At 56.2% G+C, this 14,064-nt stretch overlaps 1 protein-coding gene across 6 annotated transcripts; it reads right to left on the reverse strand.

Moving 5' to 3' along the window:
• ITIH3 (inter-alpha-trypsin inhibitor heavy chain 3) lies at positions 1-14,064 on the reverse strand. Of its 6 annotated transcripts, none has more exons than XM_055274183.2 (21): positions 13,702-14,064; positions 12,974-12,994; positions 11,951-12,117; positions 11,755-11,859; positions 11,334-11,496; positions 10,681-10,794; positions 9,524-9,649; positions 9,127-9,243; positions 8,692-8,860; positions 7,955-8,080; positions 7,472-7,653; positions 6,101-6,286; positions 5,814-5,953; positions 4,651-4,805; positions 2,836-2,868; positions 2,543-2,578; positions 2,275-2,388; positions 1,576-1,780; positions 766-935; positions 461-572; positions 1-130 (listed from the first exon to the last, which is right to left on the reverse strand). In XM_055274183.2, exons 1-21 carry the CDS (start codon positions 13,792-13,794, stop codon positions 1-3), a joined length of 2,664 nt encoding a protein of 887 aa, XP_055130158.2. In that variant the 5' UTR covers positions 13,795-14,064. The 6 variants fall into 6 exon arrangements, with proteins under 6 accessions (XP_055130158.2, XP_063501970.1, XP_063501986.1 ...); XM_063645900.1 differs by having other exon boundaries at positions 766-959; XM_063645916.1 differs by lacking the exon at positions 12,974-12,994.

Below are 14,064 nucleotides of genomic sequence, written 5' to 3' on the forward strand. Positions count from 1 at the left end.
TCAAAACAGGTTGGGGACAATGTAGTCTGTGTGGACACCATCAATCAGCCCTTCTCCGTTGTTGTGGACAAACCAGCAGACAACCTTTGCGCCGATGCTGGCATCCTTTCTGTAGTCTTTCTGGGAGCCCCTGGGGAAAGAAGAGAGATGCTGCAATACACAGGGTGGGTAAGATGGCTGCTAGACTAGCGGACCTGAGATTGAAAAAGGGTGGGAAGTTGGCAATTCTAACAGCCCAGAATTCTTTGGTCAAGAATGAAGTTACATGATTACTCTTTCTAGGAAGCCAAGTTTGGGCTTTTTCTTGATTAGGAAGAGCCTGGTAGGGGCCAAGACCTCAAAGGGAAACAAGGGTACCCCACAGAAGACAAAAGCCCACCAGACTAATGTGCCTGGGCAGCAGGGGCTCTTTCCTCCTCTCGTTGCTGAGCAGGTGAGGGTGTTGGAGAAGTCTCCTCACCTGGTGACAATCAGCTGATGGTTCTTCACCACCAATGTGGCATCTGGCTTTGCAGGGTCAGAGCCTGGCCGGATGTCAGACACTTTAAAGTCAAAGGGTTGGAAAAATTGCCCTGGGAAGAAAAATATTGATGCTATCAGCCCCTGGCCATTGCCACGGGTAACGTGGCCACTGGCCTTTCAGGGTTGATGCAAAGGCTGAATGGGGTGTTGTGAGCTGGGTACGGGGTGCCTAGGAAGGCCTTCTTTATGTGTTTCCCATGCTGCTCTCAGGCCTGAACAGCCTGCAGTCTGAACACTTCGTACCCAGCAGCCCATGTGTCTGTGCTGACATCCGGTGACTGTCCACCACGTAGAAGCCTAGAAAGTCACGGTGGACAGGATGTTTCTTCCACACCTGGTGTAGGATGACCACAAAGGTAACCCCATCTCCAAAGGAGACCACCATGTTCTTCCTGTTGATCATCATAGACAGCCTACGAGAGGAAGCCAGAAAGTGGCTGTGGGGCCCAGTGGCCGTGACACTGGGCATCTGACTCAAGGGCGTCTTGGTGGAGCCTCCCCTGTACATGGCACCCGAGGGCCCACAGACTCCAGAAACTATCTCAGGGGCATTAGAAAGAGGATGCCTCATGCACGCTGTCTCCCGCCCCATGAGTGGATCCTTGCGTGTCTGTAAGTGGGAAAGAGAGGGCTGGCCTATGAATCTGGAGGCCTGTGGTCCAGCCCCAGCTAAGCCACTGACTTCCTGAGTGACGTTGGGCAGGCTCCACACCTTCTCTGAGCCTCAGTGGGAGGTTCTGGGGGATCCAAAGACAGGAGGGCTAAGAAGACAAGAGCAGCCACAGAACAGGCAAATGGGGCCGTTATCACCTAACGCCTTCACCCAACCAGCTGAACTGTGCAGCTACCAATTCTGGCTCTGACAGGGCCCCAGGGTTTGATTGGGGGCCACTATGGTCACCCTCCCCTGTGGCAGGAGACTGAATTCTGGGGTCTCTGATCTTTCCTGTGACCCCCATGGATCTCCTTTCCTGGGATTTGTCTAAATCCCTCAAGAGCCTCCTTAGACTCTCAGCCTGTAGCCCACCTTGGAGACCTTGTGGGGGAGCTTACCCATCCTGCGTGACTGTGACTGTGTCCAGCCAGCTGAAAGTGCTCGGCACGGCCCTGTTCCACAGGGTGATCTTCTCCGTTGTCACCTCCACCTGGAAGTCCATCTGAGCATTGGCAATGCCCAGTTTTCCAAAATAAGTCTTTCTGGTTTTGGAGTCAGGGCTGCCTCTCTTGTCGCCGATGATCTGCCCGTTAACTGTGAGGCCTGCCAGAGGGATGGGGCAGGGAGAGAGACCAGCGAGAACTTCTGAGTCCAGATTGCCTTTAGGGGTGTGCCTTCCTCTTCAACCAGACTGGCTGAGGGGCAGCAGAGCGGGGGCCACAAGAGAGACCAGGACTTCAGAGCCCAAGCTTGTTGGTTCCTAGACACTCTAGGTTTGGGTCATGCTGGGACATTGTGGGTCTGCCCCTTGCCTGGGCCAGGGAGTGTTGTTCAGAGAAAAACTATTCCCCAGACACAGGCTGGGTCCTACCCTAGGCCCAGGTGGCCCATTCACGCTAATCATCTCCCCATAGCACTGGCATGTGGGACTGAGCAAGCCTGTGGCCCTGGGCACTCCCCACCCCCAGGGGTTTCTTTGCATGTGAAGACGATGCCTTACTGGGCAGAGTGAGAACCTGGTCCCTGTGCCTACTTGGGGGGACCCAAGCCCTCCCAGGAGGAGCCCCCTGGCCCCGGCCCTAGCCCACAAGCCTCACCTGTGACTGGATCCCGAATAAGGCGCAGCACTGTGCCTGGGGCTTCATCGATGTTGAAGCAGAGGGCATCGTCTTTCTCCGGAACTTGGATGATGAAGTGGGGGTCCCCGTCCACTGGTGACACATTAGAGAAGGGGCTGACTCCCGGGGCCTCTCATCATACCTGGGGCCTCCCCCAGCCTTCTGGCCTCCATGGGCTCGACTCCGAGACAGGCAGGAGCACGTTCCCAGGCCCCTGAGCCTTCCCCAGGAGCAGCCAGGGACTCACCATAGTAGTAGGGGTTTTGAGGAGGCTGGTAGCTGGCTGCAGATACAAAGGGAGAGGGGGCTGAGCTAAGCAAGTGGCCCTGGGAGGCGCCCGATGACCCCCATAGGAGTTCAGCTCATGCCCCTCCCCTTCCCACTTGCTAATGCCATTGCCCTCCCACCCCGCAATCTCCTCAGGGCACATTGTCCATCTGCCCATCGCGGAGAGCTGAGTGAGTAGCCACCGCGGAGGGACACATGGCAGGGGCAGGCTCTAAGCAGTGGGAGGAGTGGCAGCCGCCATCGTGTACTCACTCAGGTAGGACATGGCGGGGCTCAGCGGTGTGGCTGAAAAGAAGCCGAAGGGCAGTGGTGAGCAGGGTCTAGGGGTTCCTTCTTCCCCAGCCCCATGCCTTCTGCCTGTCTTAGTGCTGCTGGGCCCCAGAGGGGCCCCAACACTGGCAGATAGAGGTGGAGATGTGACCCCAAAGATTAGGCTTTGGAAATCGGGCACATCCAGGGAAGCCCTTTATGGGGCTGGTGACAATGGGATGTGATTTTAATGTTGGGGCAGGGCTTTTCGATGTGGCCGAAATGCAAGCCATTAAGTCATCAGCTTCTCTCTCTTGAGTAATGCTCACAGCAAACATCTGCCCCACCCCTGGGCTTCCCACCCGCTAGTTGGGGTGAGTGAGGCTCATGGCTGTCTGTTGCTTCTTGGTAGTAAACACCCACCCACACGTGCACACAGGCGCACACATATGCGTGCACATGCATATATGTACTCACATGCACAGGTACATTCGTCAGGGCTGTTCTGAGGGGAACGTGATGGCCCAGTCCAAATGTGCCGTGCTTATAGATGGAGGTGGGGCAGGCCAGTAGGGGCTGGGGAGGCCCTGCCTAGTGGCAGGGAGTTTGTGAGGTTCCAGTTTTGTGGTGAGAGAGGCACAGAGGACTGTGATCCCCAGCAATTCCCAACATGGGCATTGGGGCCAGACTGCCTTGGCCTAAGTACCAGCTTGGCCATCTGCTGAGTCTGTGCCTCAATTTCCCCATTGTAAAATGGGGATCATAAAAGGGCCCTCTTGGAGGGTTGCTATGGGATTAATGGAATATAAATGACTGACATGCTAAATTGCTCATTTTTGCAGGTCATAGATACTGTCATAGTGATTGTCTCTCCCTGGGCAAGGGAAGCCACCCCCAGTTAACTTACAGGGATCCTCAGGCTCAGAGAGGGGCAGAGTCATGATTTGGCAATAGGGCTGGGCCTGAGCCCAGGTGTCCCAAGTGTGCCCCCATGGCTAGGGATCCTATCTTGCTTGGAAAGGCCTCAGTTCTCTCTTGTCTCCCTTCCATAATGCCCACCCTGGTGGCTGGCTAAAGCTTATCTTCTGCATCTGCAGGTGCAGCGAGGGAGGAAGAGGAGAAATGCATTAGAAGCCATAGGGCACTAGTGAGCAGGGCCCAGAGCCGGCTGCTTGGCCAACCAGCCGTAGGCTGTGGGCCTCCCAGCAGCCAGCTGTTCCCCCACTGGGTGTCCCCTGGAACTAGGAGTTCTTGGAAGCCAGAGGCCTGGCCTGGCCAGGCCCAGCTCTTTGCCTCCCATGTCTTCCAATGCCAATCCCCCACCACCACACACAGACCCTGTACCTAGTTGCAGTGGGCATTTGGGACCCCCTGTTGAGTAGGGCAGTCTGGAGTCTGGTTGAGGGGGTCCCAGCCTCCAGCTCTCAGGGACTCTTCCCCTAACAATCTCCAGGTGCCTGGTAGCCTGCTCCAGGCCTTTCATGTTGGAAGTGCTTCTTCTTGTCTAACTAAGCCCTTCCATGCTGCAGCCTCAGTCCTTTTCCTTGAAATGTCCCATGGGCAGTGTGCCCCCTTTACTCACTTCCCTTTAGAGGTGCAGAGGCTCCTATTCACCCCACACCCCACTGTCCATGCTGACTGCTTCATGCTCCACCCCACTTTCCCCAGCCCGTGGCCAGTTTTCCTTCAGATGCCCCACTTCAGCTGGTCTGGGTCTCCCCAGCCTGGCCCACTCCTCCACTGGACACCCAGGGAGGGTGCCCAGCGCAGGGTCCTAGAAGGAGGCTTCCAGGTTCTGGCCTCCATCCCTATCCCCACCTTCCCCAGGCTTGTCGGCAATGGCCCTCTCATCCTCGTTGTCCTCAGGCTTGGTCACCACCATGGAGGTCAGTGGAGTCACAAAGTGATACTTGAGGGACAGGTCCAGGGCCCGGGCCGTGAGGTTCTCCTTCTCCTCGCCATGGGCGTTCTTGCTGTGAGGAGGGGCCAGTCAAGAGGACAGCCTAGAGAGCAGCACCCTGCCCGCTTCCCCTGCACTGGAGCGCTGGACGCAGCTGGGGATCCCCACTCCACCTTCCCCATTGTGGGGTGCCCCAGGGTACAGCCCAGTTGGGCTCAGAGGAGGCTGGCTCACAGCTCCCTGGGGCATGTAAACAAGCCCTGTTTCCTTGCTGGGCCTTGGTTTCCCCACCTATAAAACATAAGGACTGGCCGGGCATGGTGGCTCACGCCTGTAATCCCAGCACTTTGGGAGGCCAAGGCGGGTGAATCACCTGAGGTCAGGAGTTCGAGATCAGCCTGGCCAACATGGTGAAACCCCGTCTCTACTAAAAATACAAAAATTAGCCAGGCATGGTGGTGCATGCCTGTAATTCCAGCTACTTGGGAGGCTGAGGCAGGAGAATCGTTTTCAACCCAGGAGGCAGAGGTTGCAGTGAACCGAGATCGCACCATTGCACTCCAGCCTGGGCGACAGAGCGAGACCCCCTCTCAAAAAATAAATAAGTAAATAAATAAATAAAATAAGGGGCTACAACAGCCACTCTCAATGGTGTCCATGTGCGGAGCACTCAGCATGTGCTAGATTGTGTACTGACGGCTTCACAGGCTAATCCCACCCACACCAACACTGACCCTCTCAGTGGGCTCAGCTCTGCCCTCTGGGCACTGAGGGCTGGGATCCCGGCCTTCAGTTCCGCTCAGCCTCACCAGCCCTGGGCCATGCCCAGTGTGGGCAGCAGGGTGCTGAGGCCCCCCTACCCCGGGGCACTCCCAGGCTGCTGGCCACGGGGCTTGCCCGCTTGAGCCTTGGGGCTGACAGGATGGGGAGTGGCGGCCTGGGGTTCCTTACAGACTGCTCTACAGACAGTTCCTGGGCTGGGCCAAGAAGAGGGCAGGACCGCTGGGACTGCGTATGGGGGTGCCCTTGCGTTGGAGCCCAGCCAGGGGTAGGCACAGGTGGGTGCCGGGCCCCTGCTCACCGCTTCTCCAGCAGCTGCTCGATGGTGAGGTAGGCCCAGAGCCGCTCAATGTAATTCCCGAAGATGTAGTCCCGCTCCTGAAGGGCCTTCTCCATCTCCTTCATGTCCACCTCCTCTGTGAAGGTCAGGTCGTTGGTGGCCTGGGGTGGGGGTGGAAGGAGGCAAGGGTCTGGAGGCCTGGGTGGATCAGGTTCAGGGGCCACCACTCCTGGACCCTCACGAGGCCAGAGCCCTACCACTGCTGATACCCCATCCCCAGCACACTTCCAGGCCCTGTCAACACTCACCCCATGGCCCTTCACATCTGCCTTAAAGCTGTTCATGTCCTCGTCCACCAGGCGCCCGGCCACCACAATCTCAGAGCCGTCGTAGAAGTGCTGGTAAGTGTTCTGGGTGAGGTCCAGGACAGCGTTCTCGGGGTACTCCATCTCCACGCCCGTCAGCAGTGGGTTGGCCACCTCCTCATAGAAGCCCTGAAGTTCGGATGGGGCCGGTCATCTCGAGCCCCAGGTCAGGCTCCCACTGACGCTGCAGCCGGGCATCCGTGCCCCAGGGCTGGGCCCGTCCTAATGGCTCCTAATGTTCACCCTGCCTGTCCCTGACTGCGTCCTTCAGTCTGTGGGGGCCTCCCCCCCGCAACTCCCTGCTCCCAGATAGACACAAGGAAGACTAGAAAGGACAGTTTCAGAAGTATTTCCTATCAAAAAAAGAAATATGAAAGGACAGAGTTCTTGGCACAAAGAAAGTATTTAAGGAATGTCTGTTGGAATGAAAGCAAGAAGGAGAAAAGGAAGTAAAGAGAGGCAGATGAGAAGGTGACGTGGACAGGAGTGCAGAGATCCGGAGACAGAGGAGGGAAGGGATGGGGTGGTCGCCCTGCAGAGGTGGAGATGCCGTTACCTGCCTAGAGAAGGAACAAAATTGCCAGATTCAGCAAATACAAAGACAGGACATGCAGCTACGTTGAAGGTCAAATAAACAATGAATAATTTTTTAGTGTAGGTATGTCTGTTATGGGTTGAATAGTGTACTCCTAAAGTTCAACCTTATTTGGAGATAGGGTCTACAAAATAAGGTCTTGACTGTGGGCCCTAATCCAATATGATTGATGTCCTTATTAAAAGGGGAGTTGGACACAGACATCCAGAGGGAAGACGTGTGCAGACACAGGGAGAAGACAGCCGTTGATAAGCCATGGAGAAAAGGAAAGAGGCCTAGAAAGATCTGCCCTCACAGCCCTCAGAAGGAACCAACCCACCGCCACATGGATCTGGGATGTCCGGGCTCTGGAACTGGGAGACAATACGTTTCTCTCATTGAAGCCACTCGGTACTTTGGTATGGCAGCCGCAGTACACTAATACAATGTCCTGTGCAATATTTGGGGCATACTTATACTATAAAAAATTCATTACTTATCAGAAATTCATATTGAACCAGACGTCCTGTGTTTGCTCTGATAATCCTATTGAAGAAGCAGGCCTGTTGTGTAGCCCAAGGACAAAATCAGAATCTTTACTGATGGGTAAGAGATAGTCAGAGGTGGATTTGGACCCAAGAGGAAGCTCTTCCTGATAACTAGAGCCATCACCTTATGGAGCAGCTGTCTGAGGAAGTAGTGAGCTCCTTATGCCCGGAAGTGTGCAAGACAAGGCATACCTGCAACTGCAAATCGGCATCAGAGTCCTCGTAAATGCGCCGGGCAAACCCATGGTTCTCCAGGGCCATGTTCTCCAGGAAGTTATAATTCAGATTGTTGCCAAAGCCCAGGTTATACAAGGGGAACTTGCCCCCGATGGCATTCCGCACATTCTCTTGGATTTTTTCAGGTCTGCTCTCACCTGTTGGAGAAGGGGATATTCACAGTCCAGCCCCAGCCCTAGGGATGGTCTAGACCAGCTCTGTCTGGGGAGACTGGACTCCTGCACATGCAGACTTGGTGGAGTCACAACCATCAGCCCTTGTGGAGCAGGTGGTGGAGAGCCCTGGCAGAGGGAGGCAGGACCCTGCCCTTAAGGGGCTCCCAGACCACAGGGAACCCAGGGAAGAGCTGTCCCAGGTTTTCCAACAAGCCAGCTACAGAGCCAGAAGCAGCAGCCAAGCGCTCCAACCCTAGCTCAAAACCATGCCCGTGCTCCTCACCAACATTGGCATCCCCGTCAGTCAGCATGATGACGATGGAGGTGCTCCTCTCTGGGACTCTGTGCTCCTCTCTGGCCTTGTTCAGCATACTGATGCCCCTCAGCAGCCCGTCGTTGATGTTGGTCACTGGGACACAGACAGCACCGTGGGAGGGTGTCCTCAGGGTGCCAGTGTGCAGACAGGCTGGAGCAGAGGAGGCCGGGACAGCCGGCCCCACTCATGTGCCCAAGGATCCTATCTGCCAGCCCATGGTGGTACTCAGCAAACAATGAATGAATCACCACATAAACAAACAACTTCCACTTTCAAATGGGGATGAAAGGCACATGGTGAAGACGAAAAGCACGTGGTGATTGTGAAAGCCCTTTGGCAAAGAGTTGGATGGACTCCCAGCCCCTCTTGCTGGGAGGAGAGGGGAGCGGTGTAGACATCATTTGCCATTTTCCATATGAAACAGGGCCAAGAAGAAGGGTTCTCTGTGGCCTTATCTTGCTGGGACTTGTGGGATACCAGGATCATGGATTAGAAACAGAAAGAATGGGTTTCCCTGGACCACAGAGAAGACAGCCGATATTCTGTCTTCAAGCCTGAGGACCATCCACTCCCACCTCTACTCCAGCACGGATCCGAAGGGCCTGAGACCAGCAGAGTCCCTGCCCTAAGAGGGGGGTTGCAGGCTGCTTAGGGACAGAGGGAGGCGCTGCTAGGAGGCGGGTGGGCTCCAGCTCTGCTCTTACTTCCTTTATCCTCCATGCTCTTCACAAACGTCCTGGCCGCCTGGAGGTTCTCGGGCGTGGCCTGGACTAAGTGCTCTTTCCATGTGGACACATCTCCACTGAACAGGATGAAATTCAGATAGTCTTCCTCTTTCATATCTTCCAGGATTCTGAGAAGGGCCTCCTTTGTCTGGAGGAGAGAGAGACAAAGAGCTGGGAGAAGCCGCAGCAGAGAGTGAGGTCCCTTCTCAGCTCAGCAGGCGGTGCAGCCCACGCCATCTGCACCAGTGAGCCCTGCCTGAGGCTTGCCACAGAAGCGGGCAGAGGCCATGAGCCTTCTCTTATCCTGTCCCCTTTCTCCTCATTCACCACAGGATCAGCTTTTTCCACTTAAAAAAGAAATCTCCTCTACCCCCTACTCCCCCGAGCCCTGGCTCTGCCACTGGCGCTGAGTACCTGCTCTAATTTCCGACCAGCCATGGAGCCGCTGATATCAATCACGAAGGCCACGTTCTTAGGCACCACTGGAAGGCCTTGAGGTGCAAAGAAGTGCACAAAGTAGCCATTGACTATCTGGAAAGTGGGGAGAGGGGACGGAGGCCGGTGTCCTTTTAGCAACACCACATTGACTATTCTTGCAGGTAGAAGCCAGACATTTACCAGCCCAAGAAAAAGACGTTCCTATCCCACCCTCTAGGGGGTGCTGCACCAGGCTCTAGGCCATCAGCTGTCCCACATCCTGTAGGAAAACAGACATGGGCTGAGGACCCAGGGTGATGGCACTAGATGCAGCTGCAGCCCCTCCCCACCAGCCCTCACCCCACCCTGATGATGAATCAGCTAGCCCGGGTACCTGCACGTTGCCAGGAGATTCTCTGTTCACGTCGTAGGTGATGGTGAAATCTCCATTGAGGAGGGAGTCTGTACAGGTTGGGCATGAACGCTGTTGGTCTAAGCTGGGCTTGAAGGACACGTGGCCCTAAGGGACGGAGATGAAAGACCTTGCTCAGCTTGGCCAGGGCCAGGGAGACCTCAGTCCTTAGCTGAGGGAGCAGAGGTGCAGCCTTGCAGGGAGGAGCCCTTAGCAGGGCAGAAGCTAGCAAGAGCTGGAGGCCTGGGCAGCCCTGCCTGCCGGCGGTGTGCCCTGCATCTCCCAGGACTCAGTGGAAGGCACTGTTGACCACGCTCCGGCCTTTCGGAGCACCACTCTTCCCCTTGGAGATCAGGCTCCTGGCGGGGCACAGGCCTTGTCTGATTCAGCTTCCAGCTCCCTTTTTCTTGGCCTCACACACCCATTAGCCCAGGCTACCTTGGAGCTCAGCACTGAGAAGCTACTTAGGGAAGGGGTAGCTTCCCATTAAAAGGAATTTCTTGTAGGTTTGGAATGTTGGTGTGTGGATGCCAAGAGGAGGGGAGGGAGAAAGGAGGAGAATGGGGAGGAGGAGGGTCCCGGGGCAGGATGTGGCCCTCCAGAAGCCAGCAGACCTCTGAGTGTGTGCCCCTCGGGCCTCTCCCTGGAAGTCCTGGATGACTGGTTTGTTGTTTATACAAACATTTATTCACCCACTGTCCACTGCCATGAAGGCCCCTGGAACAGCTGGGAGCCTTGGGGACTGGAGCCAACCACCCAGCACCAAGAATGAAGTTCTCTTTAGTCTTTCACCCCTCCTTGTGGAATCAGTAGATCTAAATGACTCCCTTGGGCCTCAGCCTCCGGACCTGTATGTAAAACAGGGAAGATAAGCCCTGCCCTGTCCATTTCCCAAGGGGGAATGGGACCAGGCTTTGTAAATGGCTCCTCTGGCAGGTCATTGTCAGCAGCCCCTGCCCTCAGCATCCTCACTCCCAACCCCAGTGGGCAAGGAGGAAGGTGATAGTTGCAGATTGATCCCCAGCCCCACCCCAACACATGCATGCTTGCAGCTGCTAAGCCCTGGGCTGCAGGCTTGTTCTGCTGGAGTCAGTGTTCCTGTCCCCTGCCCCACCAGGTCTGAGAGGCATCTACATCACCTTTTTCCCTGAGAAGGACTTGGCGAGGGCGCTTCCCAGGAGGTCATTGGTGATGAACGAGGCCTCAGCATCCAGCATGCTGATTCCCTGAGGCTCGAAGATGTCTACCTCGATCTGAAATGGCCAAAGTAAGGAAATGTCACTCAGTGATCGCAGAGGCCAGTTCCCAGAACAAGGCCAGTGGGAATGAGATGGGTGTGTGGTGATGCAGGGACCCTCTAGGGCAGTGTTGAGGGCCAAGCCTGGTGTCTCCCACTGGGAAAGTGACCACAGGGGCTTGGAGGAGAGTATGCTGATCCTGAGGTGTTACCACCACCTGCCATATGCCACCAGTGATGCTTTTCCTTTGGCTTTCAGCTTTGAGGTAGGAAAAATGCCCATGTGCCCAGTGAGAAGCCTTACAGAGGCACTTGCTGGTGTTGCTCTCGAGGGCCCAGCACCGAATCTGCATCTGTGGAGTCCACCCCAGCCTCTTCCCCTTGGCCCCAGATGCTGTGGCCAGAACCACTGAATTCCTCCAGCCTTCCCAGCCAAGGATGGGGGATGCTGTGAGGCGGAACTTTTGTGTTTTTGACCCCTGTCTGAGACTGCCCCATGGGCCGGTTCCTGCACCCTGCTGCTGTCCCCCCAGGGCTGCAGGGGCGGTTGATTACCTCGAAGTGTTTGACCAGTTGCTTAGGCTGGACCTTGAGGTACATCTCGTACTTGCCCTTGTGCCTCTTCAGCAGCTCCTCGTAGGTTAGCTCGAAGGTGACTTTGCTGCCTGCAGCCACGTTGACCGAGACTGTGAACTTCTCCATCTTCCTCCCAGAGGCCCTGAACAGGGTGTGAGATGGCGACTTCCTCAAAGACTGCAGGAGCCCACCCTTCCTCGGCCCTCGGCCCCAGGCCCAGCCCTTTGGCGAGGGAGATCCCTAAACATTCTGAGCCTCGCTTGCCTCAGCCTCAACATGGGATAATGGCAAAATTATGGGCACATTTTGCTATACCAATAATAATAGCTGTTGTTGTTCGTAGCCCTGAAGGCCCTCGAATCCCAGACATTCTCCCCAAGGCCTGGGAGTCCACACTTACTTGACCAAGCCGGCCGTCTTGCCCTGGGACACAGCCTTTTCATACTGCTTCTTGGCAACTTCCTTCTCCTTGACATTCCCAGGGTAGGTAACACCGTCGATGGTCCTGCAGGGAAAGAGAGTTGGGGGTGGGGGGATCACACTGGGCCAGACCCCCTGTTCCTGAGCCCAGAGCCAGCAGCCATGGTGGTACCCACAAGGTGAAGTTGGTGATGAAGGCCGTCTTGGGCAGCTCCACATCAAAGGAAACCTCCTTGGCCGTGTCTGCACGGTTGACCGTTCTCGTGGTGACAACATTGTGAGCAAAACGGGAGGTCACCTTGGAGTTGATTTTGGTACTGTAGACCTCGATGCCATTGGCCACCTTTGGGGAGGTGGGTGGAGAATCAGCCAGACTGGGACACTGGAGAAGCAGGTTTGCAACCTGGCCACCTCTCTTGCAAACCTTGCAGGCTCTGAGGCCCCTGCCTGGCACGCAACCCTCATCCTCCAGGTCTCCTACATTGGAAGACTTGGTGGTGTCTCCAGTCTCCATGTTCTGGTGGCCACTATTATTCAGATGCTTGTCCTGCCTCCTCAATTCTGTGATCTGTTTACACACTGCTGCAGCCAGTGAGAGCTTGCCCTCTCCCGTCCAGTCACCCTGAGCTCCAGCCATGTGCGGGACACTGGCTCTGGAGCACCTGCCCCTGGCTCTTCCTGCTCATCCTCCACACCTCACACTCCCTCTAGCACACAGCCCAGCCCACCTCCTGGGTCTTTAGGTAATTGTCTCATTCTGTCTCCCAAAGAGGAACTGATTTCCTGTGCCAAGGGAAGTCTCCAGACACGCTCTTTCCAACAGGGGTGTTGGATTTTGAGAGGCTCTAGGGAGGTGTTCCAGCCCCCTCCCCCTAGGGATATAAAGATGCTTCATGAGGGTGTGGCAGGGTCCGCTTCACAGAGCCGGGTACCAGCAAGTGCTAAGGAAGTGTCTGTGGAGGGAAGAGATGCCTGTGAGGGGCCCTCTTCAGCTACATCCTGCGAGGTTGGAGGGGTCGTCATTCTGTGGTGCTCTTTCCCAGGAGTCTTGCACCGTTGGAGGCTGCCAGGGCAGCGGGCTGTAAGCTGTTTGCCAGCTGTGAGGAGTCTGCTGTTTTAGCCTACACCTTCAGCAGTTGGGCAACCAGCTCCATCCTGCCCTGCCCCACTCGGTCCCACCCCCTGGTGAAAGTTCTCACCCCTTCCGGGAGGCTCCGTTTCTGAAAAAACAAAAACAAACACAAACAGAGGAATCAGGCCAAGGCCAATGCCAAGGCTGCATGGCCTGGGAGGCTCTGGGCTGAGACCAGGAGTTCAGTAGTGCCCTGCCACCCACACACCTGAGTGGCCCCCAGACATAGGACCCTCCAGAGCCTCATGTCAGAGTAGGAAGAACTCTGAATAGATGGGGAAACTGAGGTCCAGAGAGGGGCAGGTCTCCAGGTTTCCAGGAGAGCAGGGCCGGGGGAACTGAACCCGGAGCTCTCTTCACACCCTACATGCCCCACCTCATTCTATCTCCCATTCTGCCTTTCCCTGGCCCCCAGGCCCCTTTAGGCCTCCTTCCAGAGCACCCCTGCCCCCACCACACCCCACAGGGCTCAACTGAGCGTTTTTGTAGAGGTCACACTCGTTTGAGACTTGAACCTTCATTGCCCCTCAGTGAAGTGAGCAGTTCATGGTGCATTGCTCTTTTGATGGGGTGGGAAGCTGAGGCCCAGGGAGTTTTAAGAGCCTTCCCAGGGTTAGACAACAGGTTAGCAGAGGCCTCAGCTGGAGCCCAGTTCTCCCAGTGTCCACACTACTCCCAGCAGCTCAGTGCCTAGCCCTCTGCCTCCTCTTCACTCCACTCAGAGGCCTTGCCCAGCATGATGCCTTCTGCCCATTCCACACCAAGACCCAGATGGCAAAGAGGGGGCAGACTCACCCCAAGCAGCCGAAAGGGGCTTCTCGGGAAGCCAGAGGCTGCCAAGCTGAAGAGCAGAGCCAAGATGAGACAGGGCCACCATGCAGATGCCATCGCTGAATACTCAGGCCTGGCCCACGCTCCTTATATGAGCAAGCCTGGTGTTTTCCAAGCAGGGTCAGTGACCTGCAGCGGGGGTGGGAGGAGTGGAGGCAGGAAGGGCCTCCGGGAAGCTGGGCATGGGTGGAATGACGGGTCTCTCGATGTGTCTATCTGAAGAAGGCCTGGTGGGTCTTGCCAACAGTGTTGGGGCTTCATTCCTGACAGACCGGGGGACTCGGAAGAGGCCCCCAGGAAAGCAGAAGCTGTGTGCCAACAAATGGA

The sequence above is a fragment of the Symphalangus syndactylus genome, chromosome 1 (genome assembly GCF_028878055.3).
Source record: "Symphalangus syndactylus isolate Jambi chromosome 1, NHGRI_mSymSyn1-v2.1_pri, whole genome shotgun sequence".
NCBI classification, from domain to species: domain Eukaryota; kingdom Metazoa; phylum Chordata; class Mammalia; order Primates; family Hylobatidae; genus Symphalangus; species Symphalangus syndactylus.

What these genes read in the sequence shown, in the direction of transcription:
- ITIH3 (XM_063645900.1), bottom strand. Translation starts at nt 13,794, where the DNA reads ATGGCATCTGCATGGTGGCCCTGTCTCATCTTGGCTCTGCTCTTCAGC. An exon ending in AATCTCCTGGCAACGTGCAG is followed by an intron (nt 9,244 to 9,523) that starts GTACCCGGGCTA and finishes CCCACTTTCCAG; the next exon opens with ATAGTCAATGGCTACTTTGT. An exon ending in CCCCGCCATGTCCTACCTGA is followed by an intron (nt 2,579 to 2,835) that starts GTGAGTACACGA and finishes TTGTATCTGCAG; the next exon opens with CCAGCTACCAGCCTCCTCAA.